Source organism: Sceloporus occidentalis, unplaced genomic scaffold (genome assembly GCF_023333645.1).
Source record: "Sceloporus occidentalis isolate IW3139 unplaced genomic scaffold, rSceOcc1.0.p SCAF_134, whole genome shotgun sequence".
In the NCBI taxonomy this organism is placed as follows: Eukaryota; Metazoa; Chordata; class Lepidosauria; order Squamata; family Phrynosomatidae; genus Sceloporus; species Sceloporus occidentalis.
In genome coordinates, this window is record NW_028317114.1 from 1,621,818 (window position 1) to 1,648,109 (window position 26,292).

The 26,292-nt window shown below is 38.5% G+C and overlaps 1 protein-coding gene across 1 annotated transcript; it reads left to right on the forward strand.

Annotated features, from left to right (window-relative positions):
• Positions 1 to 10,013: 10,013 nt before the first annotated feature.
• On the forward strand, positions 10,014 to 24,891 carry LOC149281356 (prolyl 4-hydroxylase subunit alpha-1-like). The gene is made up of 15 exons (XM_089499400.1): positions 10,014 to 10,024; positions 13,419 to 13,510; positions 13,885 to 13,981; positions 14,585 to 14,736; positions 15,089 to 15,226; positions 15,314 to 15,553; positions 17,049 to 17,224; positions 17,437 to 17,613; positions 17,885 to 17,955; positions 20,077 to 20,176; positions 21,366 to 21,419; positions 22,727 to 22,792; positions 23,672 to 23,740; positions 24,524 to 24,620; positions 24,821 to 24,891. Exons 1-15 carry the CDS (start codon positions 10,014 to 10,016, stop codon positions 24,889 to 24,891), a joined length of 1,611 nt encoding a protein of 536 aa, XP_089355526.1.
• Positions 24,892 to 26,292: the final 1,401 nt, after the last annotated feature.

Consider the following 26,292-nt stretch of genomic DNA (forward strand, 5'->3'; position numbering starts at 1 on the left):
AGACTGTGAGCGGCATCGAGGAGCTGCAGTGCAGGTAAGGGGGTGGGGAGGATGTTTGAATGAGTATGCGTGATTGAGGGAATGAATCTGTGAATTAATGAGTGTGTGTGTGATAGAATGGATGTGTAAGTGCTGGAACCTAGGCATGATTGGACTGTGATTGATGTTAGCAATCACACTCCTATCATGCCAAGTCAGCCAGTACATGCTGAAACATAGCTAGCTGCCCCCCTTGTGTATTGATGCTGCCAGCAGTATGGGGTCTGCACATCACTTACAGCCACCCTGTACCAGCATGTACTGGCTGACTTGGCATGATAGGAGTGTGATTGCTAACAGCAATCACAGTCCCATCATGCCTAGGTTACAGCATTTACTGGTTGAATGTGTAAGTGCTGGAACCTAGGCATGATGGGACTGTGATTGCTGTTAGCAATCACACTCCTATCATGCCAAGTCAGCCAGTACATGCTGAAACCTAGCTAGCTGCCCCCCTTGTGTATTGATGCTGCCAGCAGTATGGGGTCTGCACATCACTTACAGCCACCCTTTACCAGCATGTACTGGCTGACTTGGCATGATAGGAGTGTGATTGCTAACAGCAATCACAGTCCCATCATGCCTAGGTTACAGCATTTACTGGTTGGATGTGTAAGTGCTGGAACCTAGGCAAGATGGGACTGTGATTGCTGTTAGCAATCACACTCCTATCATGCCAAGTCAGCCAGTACATGCTGAAACCTAGCTAGCTGCCCCCCTTGTGTATTGATTCTGCCAGCAGTATGGGGTCTGCACATCACTTACAGCCACCCTGTACCAGCATGTACTGGCTGACTTGGCATGATAGGAGTGTGATTGATAACAGCAATCACAGTCCCATCATGCCTAGGTTACAGCTTTTAACGTTTGGATGTGTAAGTGCTGGAACCTAGGCATGATGGGACTGTGATTGCTGTTAGCAATCACACTCCTATCATGCCAAGTCAGCCAGTACATGCGGAAACATAGCTAGCTGCACCCCTTGTGTATTGATGCTGCCAGCAGTATGGGGTCTGCACATCACTTACAGCCACCCTGTACCAGAATGTACTGGCTTGGCTGCCTGGGTATGATAGGAGTGTGATTGCTGTTAGCAATCACACTCCTATCATGCCAAGTCATATTGCTATTTTTTTTTGTCCAATTGTGGTGTGTTACCTACTTTTATTAAAAATGTGAGTTTTTATTATTATTTTTAAAGGTGGGGGGTCATTTTCGGTTTTGGCTAAGTGAACCGTGAATGTTTTGGTCCAGAATTTTCATTTTAGTGCATCCCTAGAATAAAAAGAACTATTTCATTTTTAATTATCCTGAGTCCTGAATTTGTAGTCACAAAACTTTCTAGGCCCAGAAATCAGTGAGAGGAAAAGTAAAGGTTTTGTGTCATTTACTTTATTTTAATCTGCATATTTTATTAAAGGCCATATTTTCTCACAGTGAAAAATGAGTGTGGCCCGCGCACGTATACAATTCTGATGAAGTGGCCCACTGCAGAAAAACCTTGGACACCCCTGGGGTAGACAGTGAGAAGGGGGGGTAGGGAGAGGGTAGCTAGTGAGAAGGGGGGGTAGGGAGAGGGTAGCTAGTGTGAAGGGGGTGGTAGGGAGAGGGTAGCTAGTGAGAAGGGGTGCGATAGGGAGAGGGTAGCTAGTGAGAAGGGAGGTAGGGAGAGGGTAGCTAGTGAGAAGGGAGGGTAGGGAGGGGGGCAGATAGTAAGAAAGTGTGAGAGGGGGTAGATAGTGTGTGAGAAAGTGGGGATCTGATGGGGGAAAATGCTGCCCCCCCCCCCCCAGATTTTTAGGGGTTCCTATGCCCATGCCTAGGAATAAGCCAATTCACCTCTGGATTTATGTAAAAAACAAGTGTTCTTGATGTACATAGAATCGTACATCTTTTTAAAGATTCTGTTACTCTTAGACGCAACACTGAGCTTTCTAGCATCCTGGACAAATGAAGCTTAGCAGATCTGTTATTTTATTGTTACTCATCATACAAAGACAACTCAGGAATATTTAAGGAGCTTTTACAATTTCTATGACAAAATTTGACATGATGAAAGAATTATTTCTACGAAAGGCTCATTCATTCAACAGAACTGGAAACGATTTTACAAATACTGCCTTTAATCAAAAAAATGTTACATTCAAAAGAGCAGGACGGACAGCGTCTTTACCAGCGCAATCGGTTAGGATAAAAAGCAAAATGTACACACTCAGAGTGACTGGACAAAGATAGGCACTTATGTTTTTATGGAAGTGGTTAACGTAAACATGATATACTTTATAAACAAGTTTGCAGTTTTTCCTACCCCCATTAATGAGACTTTTAGGTTACAGAATACTGTGGTACACTCCTTCCTAGGAAACAGAGAGAAGGGGGTCCCCAAGAGAGACTTTCTCTCAAAAAGTGTGTGTGTCTATTGAATTACCGGTATATAACTATCACAATGAATAAGGCGCTCCATCACAAAACATAGTACCGTAAGTATTGCATCGCATAGCAAGTTGCCGAAGATACAAATGTATCTAAATGTAACTTACTTTCGGTTTTCTCGGAGAACTTGCAGGTCAAAAATCATGTATCCTGTGACCTTAGCGCGTCACTCCCTAACGCAGTTGGGAATTGTAGTTTCCATTCGACTCGACAAGCTGAGGCAATCAGCTTCGTGGACTACATTTCCCATGTTGCTGTTCAGCAACGCATTCAGAGCCTTTAACAAAATCAGAATAGCAACCGGACAATTTTTCACCAAGGTGCATCTCGGGATATGTAGTTTATAAATCATTTGGTCACGTGTTGTACTTTATTGCTTTTTTATTTTAATTTTTTAAATGGCATTAAGCGACGCTGTAGAGCAAATACCAGTTTCCAGAGTGTAAGCAAACGTTGCTTTAATTCCTATTCTTGTCGGCTAGTTGATCTGGGATATTGTGAACTTCCAGCTTCCATTATAATGGCTACTATAAACACTACAGTTGATGCATAAACAGACATTTTAGGTATTGGAGGCCTGACGTTTAAAACGCGTTACCAGATCAGTCGAAGAATATTTCAAGGACAAATTAGACGCGGGATTTCTAGGAAAATGTATATGTTATGATTTATTGAGACTTTTTAAGGTTAAATTTGCCAAAAAGTGCCAACTTGTGGTGCTTTTTTTTTTAAAAAAAAAAATACTTTTATTCATGAAAAGAACGCCCAAATATGGATCATGGTGTCTGTGTATATTTTTAGGAAAATGTATATGTTATGATTTATTGAGATTTTTTAAGGTTAAATTTGTTGCTTAATAAAGTGCCAACTTGTGGCGTTTTTTTTTGTTTTTTTTTTTATAACTTGTATTCATGAAAAGAACGCCCAAATATGGATCATGGTGTCTGTGTATATTTTTTTATTTATTTAATTTCACAAATTTTTATTTTTAATGATTTATTAGGGTTAGGTGTATATACACGGCCATCACAATAAGTACTTTTTAAGGATGACTGGACATTTTTTTTTTTTTTTTTACTTTTTATGTAGTGTATCTAAAAAAATGTTTAGATCAGGACGGCCAAGTTTTTCATTCATTTCTTTGCTCGCTATTCAAATTTATTTAAATCTTTATATATTTTCTTCTTCATACAGATTATTTTGTATTTATTTATTATACCATCAGCAAGAAAATTGTAATTAAGTTGCTTTAGGTCTGTTACACCTTCTGGGTAACTTTGGGAATGCGGATGAATGATTTCCAAATAAATTGGATATAAGGAAAATTGGATCAAGTGAAATTTGTCTGCAGCTGTTGTATGCTTAAAGATAGTTGATTAGGTTTTTTTTTGTGTGGAAAGCAAAGTTAGTGGGAGAGAGTCCTATTTGTACTGTATGTGTACAAATAATTCTGTTTGTCCACCTAGAATGCCTCCTTTCATTCTTGATGTTTGTTTCCTTTGCGAGCCAATGTGTTAATCTTTGTGTCTTAGAAAATAGGTTCCCCATGTAACCTTTTCACCTCATTCTGTATTTTTATGGTTTCCTACTGCCTTTTGTTTCATTCCATTGATCTCACTTTTTTTGTGAAAAGAGACTGAAGTAATAGGTTGGGTTGGAGCACTTTGCCATTGAAGTTTGCGTAGTGTTGCTTTTTTGTTCCTGGATAACTTTTACCGTTGAATTTGGTACCTAAAGAGGACAATGTATGTTTGAAGAGCATTTAACAAGATGCCTTTGGAATGGCACCGTCTGGTTGGGAGTGTGTAGCATCTTTCCTCCTCTAATTCCCTTTTGTTATTTAGAATTGATGACTGAGGAAAGATGACATATTGTATTTACGAACGGGTTTGTGTGCGGAAGGCACTTTATAGAATGAGTCTTCGTATGAGATGTTGGCCTCCGTACAGATAGAATGTTTGTAACGGGTTTTCCAATGTTTGCAGAATGTTGCCACTTCTGGAAATCCATTCTCCATTCTATCAGACTTTCTTCCTCTTTTTTTTTTAATGCTCACTAAAAACCCACCTATTCCTAAAAGCATATAACCTTCCCTCAACCACCATCCTAAAGAAGCCATCTGCCATGCCCACCTGCAAGATCATCCCATGTCACCCTTGCTACAATGAACTCGTTTTCTCCCAAGCAGTTCTCTCCTACTATCTCACTTTTCCCTCAAACACCCAATGTTGTAACGTATGTTGTCATCTTCTTAAAACATCTCAATATGTATGGCTTGGGGGAAAGAAGAGACAAGGAGGATGTTGAAAGATGGTTGAGAGAAACATTTAAATACTTAAGAGGATTTAACAATGTACAGGAGAGAAGCTTTTTTCAAAGCGAAAATGTTGGCACAAAAGGCCATAGTCTAAAACGGAGGGTTTGAGAGGTTTAGATGTAATATAGGGAAGTTTTATTTTATTACAGGGTTTGGTAGATAAATGGAACAGCCTCCCATTAGAATAGTAAGGGAATTTGAACTTCCATGGACTAGTTTATTTCTATTTCTATGTTAAATTGGCCTTGTTAATTGTTATCATCTCATTACAATTCTTGCAAAGATCAGTGTCCCTACTATCAGCAGAACCAATATTTTACACGATGCGTATGTGTTAATCAGTCATGCATGGGCATGGCATGTTAATGCATTTGCATATGATACACATCATGGGTGCAAATGAATACGTTGGTATATTCCCTAGATCTTGAGACCACTCGTATCAATATTAGGAGTGATGACGTTTGTTATGTATTTAGTAGGGTTTAGACACGATACACAGTTTATGTATCTATGGAATTGGTTGTGGGAAATGCATGTTTCCTTGGCAGGCATGCAGTTTGTCTTGATTAACTTAGTTACCTGCATATTGCAAGCCAGTGTTTTTTTTTTGTACAGTCCATTAGCATGTACAAATCCTGCACTGACATTTTTCATAGTTAAAATCATAAAATATTTGTACAGATGGTCGCCTCTTTGAACTGTTTTTTTTGTAACTTTTTTAGTAATGTTATGCTTTGCTCTGCTGCAATGCTCGGCGACTTCTGCATATCACTTTTAACATAGACGAAAACAGCTTCTCCCTTGTCAGATCCGAAGGAATTCCCCGTGTTCGGGATTGTTCGGCTAGTGCCTTGGCGCATGCGCGGCAGGATTCCGCTCCACTCTGCGCTTGTTCTTGCTGTCAGTGTGAGGAGGCTCACGTACAGCGAACAGGGGGTTGGAGAAGCGGCCGCGCGCGAGAGAGGGGTGGAGAGGAGAAGTGGTGGGGGTAGGATATAAAGTACGGGCCGGAGCCTGGGGCTCACACTCCATAGGGACCGGCAAACGTCAGCGTTCAGAGAAGGGGAAGCAGTCCGGTGTTTGGGAAAGTCGTGGCCGACGTGAGGTGAGCGCTGCCTGCAGGGGGACATTCTCTGCACCCATGCATATCCACAAAGTTACTGGCGAAGTTACACTGGGCGCTTGCCCTGCATTATGGCTGTCATTAAATCACTTCCATAACTGTCTTTTCGTCCCGTTACGGGATGAACTGAACATTTCAGAATCATGACGCCTACAGCTTGATACCCCGATTGTATGACGGGAACCCTGTTGTCACATCAGCTGCAATTAACGTGCGCAACAACCCCATTATAGCTCAATGAATTGTAACTGTTAATGTTGTAGTAACTGAGGAAGTATGCAATTGTTTATGGATCGTTCATTGATTTGTTTCTTGTAGATGGCAAACGGCAGGCTGGTATTAGTAAATAATATTAAATGTGTGTTTTATTAAATGTTATTATATTAACTGTTATGCCTGAAATTCATACTTTATTATGTAACGTTACATTGTAATTCCTCCTTCTGCTACATTATACACAGTAAACGTCTAACCCCTCGCCCTATTCACACCTAAAGCCGTTTCAAGTATTGCTGCGTGTAGCCGGGATGTTTGCTTCCTCCGCTGGCGATCCATTCTAGCGCTCTCAAGTGCATCTCACTAACCTGTTGCTCCGAACACACTTCCATTTAATGCCTGTAAATGATTAACCCCCTTTAGTTTCTCAGCTCCATCGGCACAGGGTTTAGATGCAGTTGGCGCATGGCAAGTGAAATGCAGCAGCCTCGTACAGCTACAGTGATTTCTTTTGCTGATTATAATGGCGAATAGTTTCCTTTTAATCTTTAAGTTTAGTGTGTGTTCTTCATGTGTATAGGGCTTCCCATTTAAGACATTTTTCTGTCGTGTAGCATGTGTTGCCTGTTTCCCGGAATGCTCACTCCAAACCAGAAGCAGCTTCAGCAGCAGCGATCTCATCTCACAGAAAATTCTAGTCCTCCTTGTGATTTAGATGGAAAAGGGGGCTGTTTTCAGAGAGAGAGAGAGAGAGATCAGAAGTTGTGGGGCTCTGTACTGAGCAGTTTAGGGGCTGACGTGTCCTGTGAGATACCCTCAATGTCTGAAACTCTCATGAAACGATGTGATTCTTCTGGAGAGTGGCGTGTGTGTGGATGCGGGGGGAGATATTCCAATAAGACATTCTCCAGCCGGGGGAGGGGTATATGTAGAGAGATATACGTGGCAGCACATTCCAGCACCAACCTTGGTCTTCCACTCCAAAACTTCTCCAAACAAGCTGTTTCCGCTATTTTATTTACTTTTTACTCTGATTTATAGAAAGTGCTCTTCTTTTGGGTAGAAGTGATATATATATTTTAGCTAAACAAGAAAGAAAGAAAAGATCCATCCTTAGGGAAGCAGCATCTTGGTTTTATTATAGCAAGCATAAGCTGTAGAAGTTAAGTAATGTTTGTATATATACATATTTTATTTATTTTTTATAGAGTGACATTACACATTGTATAGATATAGATTTTTGAAAACCAGAGTAGCAGAGAGAACTGATATAAACTGAAATTATATTTGCTAGTATTTTTTTCATATGTTTTACTTCAGTTGTCAATGCCATTTAGTAACTTCATTTATTAGGACTGTTGTGACTTTTAGCCTAGGTAATATAAAATATAGTAATGTTATTAAAAGATTTGTGTTTATTTATTGCTTATTGAGCAGTGCTGCCTCTTTATAGGATGCCTCTTTATAAATCATTAATAATAGTAATGTGCCCTTTACCTTGGTCTTCTTCCTAGCCTACCAGTAAAGACCAGTAACCATCTAGCCAGATTATCCACAGATTGGCCTAAAGATGTATAACTGCCGCCCGGTTGTGTGTTATCTGGTTGCTAATGGCATGTTTATTAAAATGCCCATGGCTCATAGAAAGCACTCATTACAATTTAAGGTCTTCCACGTGTGTAAAACCTGGAGCTGGTTTCCTATAAAACAAAACAAGGGGTGTGGCTATAATTTTGGAAGACCCCCAGGCCTACGTGACTATCGCCATTCATTTAATGGCCTAAAGGCCACATAGCACACTGTACACGTGTATGAATATGGTTTGGGTGTGCTCAGAGATACTCTGTTCACATCTGGGACACGGAGGGGTTAATGTATATACAGTGCATGTCTGCTGTTAAGCAAGTTGCTCACGTTTAATAGCTATTTAAGATCACTTTGTGAGAACAGAATTGGCTGGTTAACTACTTTCTGCAGTAGTATACAGTAATGGAGTAATTCATTTACAGTATGGTGAAGATTATAAAAAAAATAATAAAAAAAAAAAAACCACCCTCCTGGGAATGTGGGGGAATTTATTCCATCCTCTTGGCACGTAAAAGTTTAATACATTTTCTATAGGTTGCGCTTCTGAAAGTTAAACGGAATAATAGTTTTAGCTAAAAGCATTATTTTCATTCTGCATCCTATGGTTCATTTAGGGGGCTAAGCGTAGTAGTAATTATTTTGCCTCCACTCATCTAAGCCAAAATGTAATTGATATCTGGGTTTATCTGCAATGAAACCTAAATTCTTGCATAATTGATTCAGTAGCTAAGCATTTTTGCGAAGCCAAATAATTTTCTAAGCACATTTGCAATACAGCAGGGGCGTCCAACCTGCGGCCCTCCAGCTGCTTCAGGACTACATCTCCCATAATGCCCTTTCAGCTAAGTGGCTGGCTGAGGAGGATGGGAGATGTAGTCCTGCAGCAGCTGGAGGGCCACAGGTTGGACGCCCCTGCAATACAGTGTTCAGTGATCATACAGCAGGGAATGAGTTACTAGCATTTAAACCCCTGCGTCCCCTGGGGGAACCAAATTGCATTCCAACGTAGCCTGAATAAATTTGAGTCGCCAGTCTTTTGCCCTCCCTGTTTAGCACTTCACTGCATACTTACCAGTGAAATCTTTGTATGCCTTGGACAAGTAACCATTTGTTTAAATTGGCCAGCAGTAATTGTATCCTGTCTGCCCTGTAGGTGCTATTACACTCAGTCATAATGAAAAGACATAATGTATACAGCACCCATAATAAAGTAGAATATACAGAAAGCTTAAAGATCAATGCCCTGTTGTACTTCTTTACATGAGATACCTAGCAGTATTCCATATCACTTCAAAAAGATAACACACACACCTAAAATTAACGGTATATGCTTGAGTACCTAAAATTTGTGCCTGTGGGGCAAGGTTGACACGTGGGTGCGTATATGTGTATATATACATGTCTATATATGTGTATATATGTGTCGAGCTCATGCGGTGATATCATCACAGATAAGAAGTCTTACTTTAATGATTCGTTATGTAATATTGCTCTAATTGGTAAATTTTGTAATTGATATTATTAGTACATAGCCGGTACAGGAAATTTTAAACACGCGTTTAACAAACCTGGTCATTAACAGGAATGCCAACTTTGTGTTTTTATGTGAAAGATACCAATATGTTCATTATAGGAGTGAAAAAAAGTTTGCAACAAAAGAAAAAAAATGGAAGCCATGTTACCACATTTAATAATGTGAATAAAATAGCAATGTGGGCTTTTCTCTTGCCCAGAAATGAGGGAAGGTGACAGTTACTGAGCAGGGAAACAGAAACCTACTACATGATTGACGAAATGATCTTCACTAAAAGATTTTCTGTGATCCAGTTTGTAAGTCACACAGACATTTCAAGATAAATGGCTACATTCTATTCTATTAACGCATTGATTTTAGGTGACAGGCTGAATAAGGCAGCAAAATTTACCACAGCAAGAATGTTGTTTGCTGTTTTATTTGGACAGTTTATATCTGGCTGGATCATTTACTGACTGTGTTTTTAAAGAATTCTTATCAATATATTTTTGCTTTTGATTGTCCTATTGTTTCTTTTGTTTTCGTGGGTACAAATTATTACTTGCATGTGTGTCCCAGTATTTATTTATTTTTTGTTAATATTAAGTAACATTATATACTGAAGACGCAACTATACCAGGTTCCACTTATCTGGGAAGGTTTTCCACAAGTCTTTTGAGTGGTTTTGTTGGAATTGTTGACCATTTGTGAGGTCAGGCACTGATGTTGGACGAGAATGCCTGGCTCACAATCTCTGTTCCAGTTCATCCCAAAGGTGTTCGATGGAGTTGAGGTCAGGTCTGCCTGCGGGCAGTGAAGTTCTTCCACACTAGACTCATCCAACCATGTCTACAAAAGCTAATGCAAAAAAACTGTGCATAGTCTTTTTCCAAATATGGTCATACTGCCCCCATGTTCTATGTGGGACATCTTTGAAGCAGTGCACCTCACTTTACCCCATCAAACCATATATGTTTGAAAACTAGATACCCCAGGATATTCCAAATGCTAGTGGGGGGTAAAAGTCCACATTTGGGAACTGTAATTTTTTTTGAAATTTTCAACATCTGGTCAGTCTGTGCTTATGTCCTATTTTTTTGGGACATCTTTGATTAAATCATACATTACCATGCTGGTAATTTAACTTTCCATGTGAGGATTTTTGTAAAACTATAGCGCCAATTTTAGGACTTGCTCATAAAAAGAAACTTGCTCCATTGACTTGCATGGTTAAATGCAGTATCTGTCTCTGCCTCTGAACACTCATTCACTCACTTACTCACTTATTCATTCATCCATTCTCTCTTCCAAACCCCCTTACCAAATCTGCAAATTTCACCGGTCTGGGGGCCGGCCGAGCGACACTGGGGTCTTGCTGATGTCTATGAAGCCAAACAGTTGCCTAACGCTCTGGCGCTCGCGCACTGTGGGACAGCAGGAACCTCTGCAGTAAGCTGCGTGCCCGCGTTAGGCGGCTATCAGGCCGCATAGATATCTGTGCGGCCCCAGTTCAGCTTGGCCAGCCCCATGACTTGCCGGCACACCAGAAAATCTCCCAGTCAGGCCCTGTTCTCTATGCAAAAGTAACGGTGTGTGTTTTGTTACTCCTGGCTTGGGTTAACAAGATAGTCTACAATGTTAAATGCTGCTTTTCATGCTATTGGAATAACAATCTTAATTAATCTTCTTTTTGTTACTGTTGAGTAAATTTACTGCTTGTCTACTGAAGGCAAACTCTTTCAGTTTCACCTCCTTTTTTATAATACTAAAATCTGGAATGGTTCGCGGGGTTATTTACAGCAGAACACTGACTGGATTGTGTGTTTTCTCTGGCACGGCCTCATGGTTTTTTCAGTTGTCGCTTTCGCCATCAAGGAGTACATAATGTGGTCTTATAACTAGGCTGCATGCCTAGCTTTAAATATTCTTGAACAGTTGGGTAATAAACCTCATGAGGAAAGTTTAAAATGTATAACTTCTGGTAGGTGAAGAGTTGGCATTCCATATACTAACCGAATACTAGTAATATAGCAATCCTTATAACATGTATAGGTATTAGTTATAGCATAAGCTGCATTACAATTAGAATGTTTTACCATCCAAGTCCTTAAAATGATACATTACAACCAACTTTGGAAAGTGGGTGGGGAGCAGGTACTGAGATCCTTTTTCCCCCGGAGACCCCTTCTAATCCCAGAACCATTTCCCTTGGCCATGAAACCTTGCCTGTCTTATCTTATCTGAATCTGTCTTATTGGGGAATCAATAATAAAATAAAAATGACCGTTTATTTTTTTGTTACAAAGTATTTGACCAAGCTCATTCGTTTTTGTTTTTTTTACAAATAGATAATGATCTGAATATCTGTAACTCTTGCAAGCATAAGGCAATATTGACGTACCCTACAACAGGGAAGTCCTTTGGTTAGTAAATGTGGGATGTTTATTGTAGAGGCACACAATGTGTATTCAAATAATGCACCTTCTCGGTAGCCTGCAGGATCACCAAATATTTGGAAATTTTGATGTTTCTGTGGCTTGAAAAAGTTGAAAAAGGTCATGGTGTTAAAATGTTGGAAAATATCTTTCAAGCAGTAAGTGTTGGCAGCAAAACCTTTGCAAGAAAAAAAACCTCTGAATTCCAGGGATCTTTCCAAGGAAATTGGCTGCTTCTGAACTGAGAAAGCTTCCTGTAACTACCAGAACTTGTGAGCTGTGCCATGCCTAAGGTCAATATAGGCTACTTTTTATTTTTTGCAAGAATATTATTTCATGGTTGAATGTGTTTAATCACAGAATGATAGCCCTTTTCTTGCAAGTATGCATTATGGGAAAGCTTGTAGAGATGGTGGTACCACCTGGAAGTAGAGAACTAGTGACACTTTAGTGATGAAGTAAAGTATTACTATACTAAAAAAACAGGTTACTATTTATTAGTGGTTTCCACTGCAAAAAAGGCAGAGAAATGGCAGCAAAGGGAGAAAGATTGCCATTTCAAACGCCACCTGGCATTTTGAATTTGTGGGTAGCACAGTGTAAGCCAAGTTGGCATATGCTTGCAACACAGCGCGTGGAGGAGGATAATTTTCATTCTTGGTTGCTGTGACCCAAAGGATCTGAATAACACATACAACACATAGCAATGTGAGAACAAGGATGATGAAGTCATATTTAGAACCAGCTCTGGAATGTGCGTGAAACTCTGAGCATAATATGGGAGCTGGTGTTTGCTCTGGTGAAAAGTACGGTATATCATAATAAAATAATGTGTTTATTATTATTATTATTTTTTCTTCATTTTCTGTTCTGCACGGCAATCTTACTTTTTCATGACCATAGTTGCTCCCATTGCTATTAATGCCATCAGCAGACCTGTCTATTCCTGTAGACTTTTCCTATATCGGTAATTGGGGTCTCACAGCTGGAGAACTACATGCTATATACCACTGTCATACAGCAAGATAGGTCTATACTTTTTTGGCACTGGTTTATTAAAATTACAATCTTACATAACCTTATCCCTCAAAAAATGCATACGGATTTTTATTAAGCTTTGCATTTTTGGCCTGATGCCTATGAGCCGGTTATGCGATGTTATTGAGTTTGTTCCTCTTGTAGTGAGTAACCCTTTGAGAGTTAGAGTAAAATCCAATAAACGTATTGGAGTTACGCACCCGCGTGTTAAATCAATATAACGCATTGCAGCAGGTTTTTGCCAAAATATCATACTGTTTAAATGTTTGTTTGAATAAATTATTCTGTATGTTCATTCTAAATTCCTTTTCAGTAGTTCTACCCATTATGTTGCCAATTTGTTACTGCGTTGTGGCGGTACCATTCATGAACCTGGTTTAATACAGACATAATCTAAGCAATAGAATTATGATTACATTTTTTTTTTTACTATTATTATTATTATTATTATTATTATTTTATTAATTTAAAAAGCAAGACTCCAAAACTTTTTGTTAAGTTTGTTTACTGGTCCAACCTAGAAAAAGACATAGAATTGCATGAGTTCTGGACCTCAAAGGCATCTTCTTCCATCTCAAAGATTAAAGAAATAATGTATGTCTCTATATAGTGCATTGATATTTTATGTGAACAGTAATAAGAGAATTGGAACATGTTAAGTGGGATAGAGAATCTTGTAATATGTGAGTGAAATGCCCCTCTTTTATTTTACAGGTTTGCCATCACCATGCACATATACCATCTGTTGATAGCCCTGGGATTATTTTCCCTATGTTGTGCTCACACAGACTTCTTTACATCCATTGGTAAGTTCTATTTTAGGTTGTTTTTTTTTTTATCTCTAGCTCTACAGAATCTGGTTGCAGTTTATAATGCAAATACTATTTTTCTTTCATTTGCACTATGAAAGATTTCATTAACAGTAGCAGCCCAAGATAGGCCAGTACATTACATCTTATTACCATCTCAGACAAAAACAAGGCTCAGAGAGGTAATAGGACAGGGAGATTGGTGCCTATGTATGCAGTTACGGTAAAGTTCTCTTATGAAAATGTATTATCTGTAAGATAATCTCTTATTTATGTGTGTGTGTGTATATATATTTGAATTTTCAGATGATCCATACAGTTTTCAAGATTTGTTTCCCAATCTTCATGATCTTCATCTGTTTGATTTCTAGGTCACATGACAGATTTGCTCAGCACAGAGAAAGACCTGGTGACATCACTGAAAGATTATATTAAGGCAGAAGAGGTGAAACTGGCAGAAATTAAGAAGTAAGTCAGATCTACAATGTGGCAGTGTACAGTATATACTTCCGTACAGCAGAACGTATATCATCCACCTAATGTAACTGGAACAAAAAACATTTTTTTTTTTTAACAAGTGACCACTAATTGTTATAGGTAAGATGCTTTTCATAGCTGTGGATGACAATACTTGTTTCAGCGTTAATAGCGCAGAGAGAGTTTACCTCTAATAGTTTCCTGTGGAGACATTTGGTTTATATATCAGCTGTAGGGAAGCACCCACACCAATTACATTTTATTTAAAAAAAAAAAGTGCTTTAGGGTATAATTTAGCTTTAACATGTCACTGCTTTGTATCTACATAAACAGGTGTGATTTGGATAGGGTTCAGTATTTTTTTTTTATTAATGTTTAGCACATACCATTAATTTCTGTGTAAACAATTTTGTGCCAATTGTTAAACAACTACTGCAGGTGACTTTCATTTTCCAGCTCCGTTATTAATGTAGTCAAACATGCCATCTGCTCCAGTCTTCCCGCTTTGAGGCTCTGTGTCTGCATGCATATGTTTCCTCGGCGTGACGAACGAGGACTTTTTTATGTATTTTTTTTTTTTCTCTAAACTTGCAGGTGGGCAGAAAGGTTGGATCAACTGACAGAAATAGCTGTCAAGGACCCTGAGGGGTTCTTGGGGCACCCAGTCAATGCTTTTAAATTGATGAAGCGACTCAATACTGAATGGGCTGAGCTAGAAAATCTAGTGTTGAAGGACATGTCTGATGGTACAGTACATTTTTTTTTCTTTAATGCACTACTAGAGTGAATGGGAACCCAATCAAGACCATTAAGTGCTAGATTGCAAGATAAATGGACTTCGCCATGTAGCAGATTTCTCTCCTTCACATTGATGTACAGTACATCAATGATTCTTTGTACATGGTTAGGAATCTCAGGATGATTACTTCAGAAAGTGAAAAATATTTAAATGACAATTTTTTCTTAACCATAGCCTACCGAAACTTCGTAGGGCTAACATTGGCTGTATTTGCCCATTATATATTCTCCTTTTGAACGTCTGTCAATTCATTGATCGCTTTTTGTATTGTAAAAAGGCCTTCCTCACTGTCTTCACAGGATTTATCTCCAACCTAACTATTCAGAGACAGTATTTCCCCAATGATGAGGACCAGACGGGTGCAGCAAAAGCCTTGCTTCGTCTGCAAGATACTTACAAACTTGACACAGAGACCATCTCCAGGGGTAATCTTCCAGGTAATTGTAATATATTTATCACTAGTAAAAAATGAATATAGTATGTGTGTGTGCTGAAGCACCTCTTCTAAACTCATCTGTCCCTAGGTGTGAAGCACAAAACTTCATTAACCGCTGAAGACTGTTTTGAATTGGGTAAAGTTGCCTACACGGATGCAGACTATTATCACACAGAGCTGTGGATGGGGCAGGCTCTGCAACAGTTGGATGATGGAGAAGAATCCTCCATTGACAAAGTTGTAGTTCTAGATTACCTTAGCTATTCTGTGTACCAACAAGGAGATTTGGACAAAGCTTTGATGCTAACGAAGAGACTACTGGAACTGGGTAAGGAATCAAGTTATAGAGTAAAATGCTCCATACTTCTCTAGTAGCTGTTAGTCTGTGTTCTACAGTAAAGAGGCATGCTGATGGTTGCTTAATGAGCAGTAAACATGATTAATGTAAATGCGTTGCTGGAAATTATTTTATTACTTTTGGCCAAAACAGCAGTCTTCATTTTTTTTCTGGTGTTTGTTGGCCAAAGCGTCTGCTCAGCTGCGAGTAGTTCCCCAGCGGTATATATCAGATGATGGTACACTTTCTTCAGAAACTAGGATTGTTAAAATTATGCTACGTTTTTCTGCTTCGCTTCCTCATTGCAGCCATTTCTCTAATTGCAGAATGTTTAACAAGTAACTTGTTAAAACTGTACAGGTTACTGAACTAAGAATGTAAATATACCGGTATTTCACATGCATCAAAAAGGCCAGTGACATTTACTGGAACAGTTATAAAACCAATTTGGATAATAAACTTATCTTAAATGTACAGTGGGTTTACTCCTGTTGGTCTGGTGCCTATGTCAGTCTGCAATTTTGACTTGACAAGTACGGCCTTCTCAAATCTACTTTGGTAAAATAAAATTCTTCACTGACTAACGCTGAAGAAATGGAAAGCATAAACCCATATTTGCTTGGCACGACTGGTAGGTAAGAGGAACAAGGATGTAGCATTCCTATCTGGCTTTTACCAGCTGTTCGCATGTCGCTTTATTTGTTAAGGAAATTAAGTTCTCTTTTAAATGAAACACTCCCCCTATTATAAACAATGCACTGGCACCTTTGCAATGTCAACAAGGAATAAATTATGTAATCCGTAGTTAGATCTTTTTCTAACCTGACTGCGTGTTATATGCAGGGGAATAACTAGAACCTGCAGAGCCACTGTGCAAAAATTGTCCCCGGGACCCCAGCTTCACCAACCAACATGTGGCACCATTTCCCCAAACAGCTTATGAGTGTCACCTTTGCCCCCAAGAAGCTTACCAGTGTCATTTTAAACCCCAAACAGTCTGCCCGTGTTGTTATTGCCCCACAAGTAGTATGCTAATCCATACAAAAAAACACTCCCCTCTCAAACCACTTGTATGTAAACATTCATGTTCACACACACAAACACATACACATATATACAAGTGCTTTCACATACAGATTCATGTTCACACACACTTATACATAGACATTCATACTCACATTCACAGTCATATATGCCCCCACCCCCTTACCTCTCTTTCACATTGTGTGTGTGCGAGCAGCCTCGGTTTTACTGGGGGGGGGGTTTCTGACGTAATGTAATCCTGTTTCCCCATGCCGGTTTAAAATTGGACCCTTTATGGGGTTTTTCCAAACTAATCTTGTGTCTTGTAAGTGCTTGTATAACTTGGCATTGTATGCCGAGTCTTTTTAGTGGACAATATAACGTTAATTTGACCGCTCTCAAAATTCCATCTTCAATTGTTAGCTATTTGCCCATAACTCTCTCCATAATGTTTGAATCTTAGATCCTGAGCATCAAAGAGGAAATGGGAATTTGAAATACTTTGAATATATCATGTCAAAGGAGCAAAATAAATCTAGTACAGCTACGTCTGACGGGGCCAGGAAAGGACGGCCTTTGGATCACCTACCCGAGAGACAGAAATATGAGATGCTCTGCCGTGGAGAAGGGGTTAAAATGGTAATACCACTGTTTGGGAGAAAATATAAAACGTGTGTGTGTGTGTGTACATAATATAGGTACAAGAAAGATGGACAGACGTTATTTGTTAGCCTCAGTATCATTCATAAGTATGTACAATGCAGGCGGATGGTATCGCACTGATGCCATGTAATTGTCTTCTGCACCATGCTTAGTTTTTGAATAAAACTATTAATCTTCTATTTTTCTAGACACCTCGCAGGCAAAAGAAACTTTTTTGCCGTTACTACAATGGGAACAAAAGCCCACAATTTATTCTCTCTCCAACGAAGCAGGAAGATGAATGGGATAAACCCTGGATTGTACGTTACCATGATATAATTTCAGATGAGGAGATTACTAAAATTCAAGAACTTGCAAAGCCAAGGGTATGTTCATCAGGGTTCCTTTTATTAATGTGTTATGCCCTCTTCTGTGGTTTAGATTAACAGAATGTTTGTTTATAAAACATGTGCAACTATACTTTTTCTTTTCTTATGCATTCATAAGTAAAAATGCCTTATCTGAAAACACGAGTATTTTCTCAGTCTTAACCTCTTACTTTTTTACCTGCTACTTTAACAAATAAAGGCTTCTGATTGGTTGGGTGAATGCTACTTTTATGTTTGTTACAATTTTTGTGATTGGTTGGCTTCACAGCTGAGGCGAGCCACCATTTCAAACCCTATAACAGGAGTCCTGGAGACTGCACCCTACAGAATTAGCAAAAGGTAAGAGGAAAGGATTTCATGCCATATCTGTAATGCATCGCTTGCATTAGGGGCAAAGGTGTCGAAGGAACTGAGGTAACAGGACAATGTTCCTGATATATCGGTCCTGTCTATAATGTCAATGCTAATGCAGAGTGTCCAACGTTCTTTTTGTTATGCAGAAGTTTTTCTTTTTCCACTTTATCTTTTTAATATTGGTGGCCATGTCCATATATTTGTATTTGGGAATATTATACGTATGTGTACTTTATTTTTCCCGTTTTGTTCAGACATTTTCATTGAAACGTGAACGCGGCCCATTTCACTTCTTTTCAAGTGGGATAAGACATAACTTCTAAAAACAAAAATGGCACGTAGGCACTCTGCACTAGTATTTCTACTAAAAAGTGAAAGGACATTGAATAGTGAACCAGGATGAAGCTTCATTCATGTTCCCGAGGAGACTCCCACAGATTTGCTTAGTGGCATTCCACCCAAACCAATCTGAATCCTTGGCACGGCTTAAAAATGCCTGCTCACAAATTAAACCAAAGTCCTTTCTCTTTTTGTAGCTTAGGAGGGCTACAGTGCATGACCCAGTGACAGGAAAACTGACCACAGCACAATACAGAGTCTCTAAGAGGTAAGGGCAAGTGTTTTCGTGAACCTGCTGCGTTGACAAATGGATTGCCCAACCCTCCAAATACCTTTCCCAAATGTGCTTGGAGAAGTTTGGCATTTTCAAGCAAGAAGTTAATTTTACAGTTTGACAAGCGGTGTAACAGAAGTGCCAGTTTTGATGTTGACAAACCAGTGAAAAGTATTGGGGTAAAGCATTGCTAGCACGTGCCCATTTGTGTTATGCTTCACTGTCCTTGTGAAAGAGTTCTTCTACATCTTGGAGACTTATTTCTAACAGCTGGTGGCTTGTAGAGGGAAGGGACACTTGCATGATCGTGTACTGGGAAGCTCTTGGCAATGTATCTGACAGGAAGATCGCATCCTCAATGGTCTCAAGTGTTGCTGGGTACAGGATCTTCTTTAACTGTATTAAAGCGGTGGATCAGTCAGCACTATGTTCATGTGCACCAACATATCGCAATGCGTGAACATAAATTCATCTGTCATGTGGAAATAATACTGTGAACGGCAAGCCTGACATAGTGTAGGATCGCGTAGAAGCTAAGAAAGCTTTGTTTTGGAGAATTAAATCGCTGTGCTTTTTTGCGTGTATTCACATTCTCATTTTTGTGCTTTCTTCTCCCTGTTCCATGTTATGTCCCACATAGAACACTGTTTTAGGGTACAGAGAGATTAAATACAATTCAAGATATTGGCTCTTAGCGCCCTCTGATTGCAGATGTGTGTTGGATAATATTTCTGTCTCATTTGGTTTTATAACGTAAACATTCCATCAAGGATTGTTATTACGTGGGTATAAGTACCCATATGGGTTGTAATATACAACATTTAAATACAAGCACCAACGTTTTTGTAGAATGATGAACCAATTTTTTACCCCATTCTAGAATAGCCAGACTAAAAACTAAAAGTACAGTGAGTGTTAAGTTTTTTTATTTTTAAGTTTTATTTGCAAATAATACAAATGTATGATACGAGGCCTACCAAACAGTATGAGCATGCTGCAAATACAGTGTATTGGCTGTACAATGTATACAAAAAACAAAAACTGTCTGCGCTTCTTACCCTAATAAAGTTGGCAACAAATATATAAACATAATATAAATGAGAGGTTTTGGTTATATGAATTGGCCAAAGCATAATTAAGCTCACCCGCCACGTCAAGGCCCACTCTCAATAGGGTGAGAACCTACGCTCACCTCCTACATAGTGGGCACACAAAGCAGTTTATACGGCTACCAAAACCTTATTAATGTGTTGGGGGAGGTGCAATTAAACCTCCTCCCCATTAACCCCTGGACAGCAAGCTGCAACCAGACTAATGAGGAGCCAACAACCTCAAATATGTGCAAAGTGGGAATAATATTTTTATAGACCTGATTTATGCCTGAATGCTAAATGGAATAATATAGCTTTTTTTTAATGATATCATTTTGACTGCGAAGGTATACTTTCTAATTACACACAAAATAAAAAAATAAATACAATGTCTTGCTTTAGTGCTTGGTTGTCTGGTTATGAAGATCCTGTGGTGGACAGACTCAACCAAAGAATACAAGCGCTAACGGGTCTTGATGTATCTACGGCTGAAGAGCTTCAAGTAAGTGACACTTTTTATAAGTGGCAAAAACCCGCTGTGATATGGCCACTATGGCTACTACTGTTTAGTCATATTTTCTATTCAGTTTTTTCCACCTCATCTTCTGGGGCATTGAAGCCATACAACTGTTGGGTTCAGCAGGCCCTATAATCTCTTACGGCAATCCTTAATAAAAGTGTTAGAGGGTCGGATATTAATATTTGTAATTAGTAAGGAAAATAATTGAAAATGACCAATTAAAGGCTATACTTAAGGGAAAAATCCTGCAATTATTGAAACGTTAATAGTGATGGTATAGCCACATCCAGAGTACAAATAATATTAAAACTTCTAATATTAATATTTAAAACAATAATTAAAATTCATCTAAAAAAAAAAGTAAATAGGAAATATAACTATAATTCATATAAAGCAGAGAATCTGATGTTGAGGAGGCTTGTTCTTATAAAAAGAACAGAAACCCTCTAAATATCCTGTCTACAAATAAATGTCACAGAAAACTGAGAAATCTGTTAACCTCCCTCAATCTGTATCTTATTGTACGTCAAGATCCCTGAGCTTAAACTCCAAGTGGCTGAACCAATGGCAGTAAAGGGTATGTAACCTGGAGTTAAAACAAATCTGAAAAAGTAAAGCAGGTGGTGTTCAGGAAGCTTATTATAGCTCCCCATTTTTGTCTATGGTAGGATATTAATTTGATCTGGTATTGAATAGGAACTTTGTAGACTTGTCTGGGATATGGTGGAAGCCGTTTGATGCCACAGCTACAAAATATAGATGTGAATAACCTAAACAGAAGGCTAGATAAAACCCAAGCGTAAAACATACTACTATTGCTTTTTGTATCATTTTATGTTTAAATAAACCTAAACTGCTGGAGAACCATCATTTTTAATTTAATAACAATGTCTCTCTCCCCCCCCCCCCCCCCAAATAATATGATCAGCCCATGGAGTAGTATGCCCCGTAATGTGCTTTTGTTAATTTTTCTGTCCCTCCTCATCATGTGGCTGTAAAGGGCATTCCTATGGCTTCATGGGTTTATAGCCCCCTGACTAATAAGCTGCCTATTTTATGAACTTTTAGCTATAATACCTTTTTAAAGAAATATCACTCACCGCTACGAAAGGAAACCCTAACTGGCCACATATGTTCACGCTTAATACACGCTGTGTTCTGCTTCTCATAGGTAGCCAACTATGGAGTTGGAGGCCAATATGAGCCCCATTTTGATTTTGGAAGGGTAAGTCCAGCTTTTAAAGTTGATTGAAATATCTCCCAATTGTGTTTTTTGTCTTTCAGGTGGCAAATTATGGAATGGGAGGACAATATGAACCCCACTTTGATTTTGCACGGGCAAGTAAAGTGTTAGCGAACTCCATTAATGCAGCACTTCCCTGCATCTCTTCCAGGGATAATTCTAGATCTAAAAAGAATTCTAGATCTAATTGCACGTGTTTGTGTTTGGACTGCTGCTTTAATGATTCCCTTGGTTGGGCATATAAAGGATTAAATTTAACCTAGACAGCTTTGAAGGAGGCCTTTAGTTTCTAATGCGTCCAGTGGGTCATATAACACATGACAACGCACCTAATACAAGGAGAAAAGGAGAAATCTCTATACAAATTTTTGTGACATTGCTGATCGAACAAAACCTAAAAAGTTACCTATGCTTGTTTTTAAAATGTTTGAAATAAAATCGTAGGTAGACAGCAGAGGATTAAAGCTATTAGTTGTATTGATCTAATTGCTTTAAATAGAAAGCACATTCAGAGCCACAGTTATAAAATGGGTGTTCGTTATTTGATGTTTTCACCGGCCGAACTAGTTCATTAGTCTTAAGCCACATCTACAAATTATACACAGCTATTTAATTTTTTTAGTGCTTCTGATGTAATTACAGTAAACCACCAATCCCGTCTCCCTAAAACATGTCGGTGTGTTTGTTCCTGGGAAAAGCTTTTGTAAGAGGCAGATTTAAGGACCTCAAACGTGTTTCTATATTCAAATACATTTCTAAAAATCAAGATGAGTTTCCAGGCGTTTCCCACAAACTAGAGAATGCGCTTTGATGTTTGATCCCGTTTAGCAGCAGTTTGCATTCAATTTGTTTGTGGATAACTCATAATGGATTAGTGGATTCTGTAAACGCTGATAACTTTGTAATGCACTAAATCTGTCCTTTCAGAGTTTGTAAAATCTGCTCCGTTATCCTTACGCGTGTGCGCTGTCATAATGTTTGTAGAGCCTTCCTCATCCCCACCTGTGTCTAGTGTATTAATTACTGCATTAATCTGGACAGAATTACTCTCTCTGTCCTTATTGATTTAATGCATCCCGCAGTTAAATAAATTGTGCTTGATTCTGATATAGACTGACAATGTACGTGATGACATTTTTAAAAAATAAATTAGTGGGGAAATCCAGATTTGTTAACGTGAAAATCGACAGTGGTGGGCAATACAGTACTTTATAATTGTTGGCTTTACTGCTGTGTGTGTGTGGATATTTATACACGCCATGACTTATTTGCTGGTATGTCTTGTACAGAAAGATGAACCTGATGCATTTAAAGAGCTTGGGACAGGCAACAGGATCGCTACCTGGCTATTTTATGTAAGTCGCTGCTGGTGTTAACGTAGACTGTTTATTTACATCATGCTGCATTACTGCAAGTTACTCCCGCAGCATAGACATGTGAGCCATGAATTTACTTTTTGTTTTGTGGCTACAATTGTATGTGTATTTGTGTCAGCTACAAATAGCATATTTAAATTAAATAGCTATTAAAATCGGTGATCATTTGTTGAATTTTATCTCCAGAGGACAATTCTTAAAATCTAAACCACTCTGTGAGAACATTAATGCAGCCCTTTTCCTTTTTCCCAATCTTAATCGATTTCCTCGCAGGATAACTTTTCCTGTAATGCCAATGTTTCTATATTTCCTTTGTCAATAGCCACCTTTAATATAAAGAGCCTAACTAGTTTTATTGTATTTTAATGTTATGTTCTATTTCCCAGCATACATTCATGGTTTTTATCCATCTGAGTTTGATTAGATTACAGTAATATTATTGCTCGATTTGTGCCCAGGGTTACAGTATTCTTATGCTTTTAATATTGCAATTTCAGGCATATCATAAACTTTCTATGTTCCATATAACAAACAAACAATTGCTTTCCCCCCCTCTATAAAAAGGGAGCACGATTAACATACTTGCAGAAACCAAGTTCCAATCATGTCTTCCCTTTGGAGGATTTTCTTTAGAAATATTTCTTTTTGTTCCATTTCTCATGAAACAACTGATTAAAAAAAAAAAGAATTCCATTCCATTATGATGTAGACTTTGATCATTTACATTCAAAGTTCTGTGAACTAGTAACCTAATCTTAGTTTTTTTTGGGGGGGGGGGGGGGGGCTTTAACATAGCTCTTCTGCTATTAGCTCACTAGGTATCACCTGCTCACCTATTTCTAAATTCTGTATTTACAGATGAGTGATGTCGCAGCAGGTGGCGCTACTGTCTTCCCTGAAGTTGGAGCTGCTGTCTATCCAAAAAAGGTAAAATATATATATATATCTTTTTTTTAAACCTCTAGAACAAAAGTAAAATAAAAAAATGGCAAAAACACTAAAAGGGATGCAAAGTTTATAAACTTTGCAGTAGGTCACCACGGTTTTCCCTTGAACGTTTCTACATGAGGAAAATTACAAGTGATCAGAGCTTTAGGCATCATATGATCCATAAAGGCTGCTTTTGTTCATTGATCCATGGGTACTAATATTGTTAATGTCGGATTGTAATCAAAACAAGTCTATAATTCTGAAGCGACTGGACTATGTAACACCATTCATAGTGTGTTTTATGCACCTGCTGGCCACAAGCTCATTTAAACTTCTTTCTGACATGGGCACTGAGTGGTAGAATGCAGACATTTGGGTATTTTAGTACATATGCTCTTGCAGCAGTCTTAATTCGCCTTGCTGGGTTGTTACTTCCACATTTCTTTGCTGTGTGAATGTTCTGTTTTGTAAACCTTTGGGAACACAAACCAGGGCCGTGGTGTCTGAATCCTATGTATTTTGGAGCTCTTGTAGTGAAGTTAAGGATATTTTCTTCCTGCAAGATATTTTCCATCAGAGATGGTTATAAAAAATAAGTTGCTGCAAACTGAGGGGATGGGGTCATCTCATTTTATTATTTTTCATAACAAACTCTTGCATACCGCACTGAGCTGGGAATCCTACTAAAAGGGTTGTTACTGCAATATACAAATGTTTGGCGGACTCAGTCTAGTAGACAGAATAATTGACTTCTATATGTTTTATTTTTTCCTACCTTAGGGAACAGCAGTTTTCTGGTACAATCTGTTTGAAAGTGGTGAAGGGGACTATAGCACAAGACACGCAGCCTGTCCTGTCTTAGTTGGAAATAAATGGGGTGAGTATTGATGCCTACTTTATGACACCCACTAGTCCATTAAGTGAAATAATAGTAATACTAAAAAGGGGTAGGGTCTCCCAAAAGGAGGGACAAAGGTGACCAATATTTTTCACAATTAACTATTCTTATGCTCCTTTGTGGGAAAGAAACAAAAAACAAAGCTTAATTGTCTTTTCTTTTTTTTTTTCCCCCTTCAGTATCCAATAAATGGATCCATGAACGTGGGCAGGAATTCCGAAGGCCGTGTAAATTGTCAGAGTTGGAATAAAGCAAAAATCTAACACAACCTGTGAAAAACAAATCCACATCTCAATCACAAAGCTGTCCAGACTGTGCGTTGTCCAGTTTGCTAGAAATTGATGCAGTTCACCGGAAACATTTAAAGGGATTCCGTAATTGTGGGAGAAGCGTTTAATATTACTTTTGCTCATTATGAAAAGAGCATGCGTATGAGCATTATCTAAAAGGTTAAGAATATGTCCTGGAGGACACACCATTTGTTGTACACTTCCTAAGGACTTTTTTTTTTATTCCTTAAACCATGTACTTATACCCCAAGCAAGTGACCGTTTTACATAATGTTTTTCCCAGACTTTCTTTCAACTTGGGGGGGAAAAAACTAATGAAAGAAAGTGGAAACCTGTTTTTGAACGCACAGTGCTTTTGCAGGATTGTTAAGGACAATATATTTTTTTTTTGGACTGTGTGTCTATTGCTTCTATAAAGAGATTCCACAGTATACCATCATGATGTATTATACCTGGCAGGTACTAAAATAATCTAAAATGTCATTTATAGAAGTATTGCAATGAGTCTCACTTAGGATTTCTGCCCTTCTATTTCTCAGGTGTAGACAACCATGAGTGCTAATGTTCTATAGTAGCTGCAGAATCTGCAAAAGAGAAAATAAACCTTTTTATATTGGGAGAAGGGATTGCTGCTCTTAAATGTGAGTTTACCAATGTGCTAGTTTCTCTGTAATATGAACCGTTTCATTCTGCAGTACAACTGGCCTTAAAAAAACAGGATCTAGTAACGAAAAGCAATGGTGACTTGCTTGTATATTGATCTCATCGTCCCGTTATGTTTTCAGAACATATCTTAGGTCTTCTCTTGCTACACTCCAATTTAAACAAACTGTCTTGGTTGATGTATGTCACAAACAGCCTTCTTTTTGGTATTTAAGTCTTAACCTTTGTTTTTTTTGTTTTTTAACTTGCCTTTTACTCCGGTCTCTAATGCAATACTGGAAAGCATTCCCCAAGTATTGCAGGTATCCAAAAGTCACCTGTAAATGGTATATTTACACTAAACAGCGATCTCATCAGGTAGACACCACCTCTCCAATACTACTTTACCATTAAAGATCTTGGTAGTGTTTCAGTTGGATTTCTGTTATTACCTGTGTGCTCTAGGCGTAGGTATTTATTTTGTCCTTATCAAATCTTTTGCTGTCTTGAGAATATGTATGGCTGTTTAGAGAACCAAAAATGAAATTAGCTGTGTGTAATAATCATGAATTAGTAGTGCATACCTGTTATTGCATTTTACGATCAACTGATAAATTATAGTTTGGGACCTATTGAAAATGACCTCTGACAGCTATGAGACGAGATTCTCTTCAAGGATGGTTACTGCTTTTTGGAAGCCTGAAGATATAGTTAAGTGC

Excerpts from the sequence above, each read along its gene's own strand:
- LOC149281356 (XM_089499400.1), top strand. Across the intron at positions 17,225-17,436 it reads GTGGAGAAGGGGTTAAAATG|ACACCTCGCAGGCAAAAGAA; the intron begins GTAATACCACTG and ends CTATTTTTCTAG. Across the intron at positions 23,741-24,523 it reads CTGCTGTCTATCCAAAAAAG|GGAACAGCAGTTTTCTGGTA; the intron begins GTAAAATATATA and ends TTCCTACCTTAG.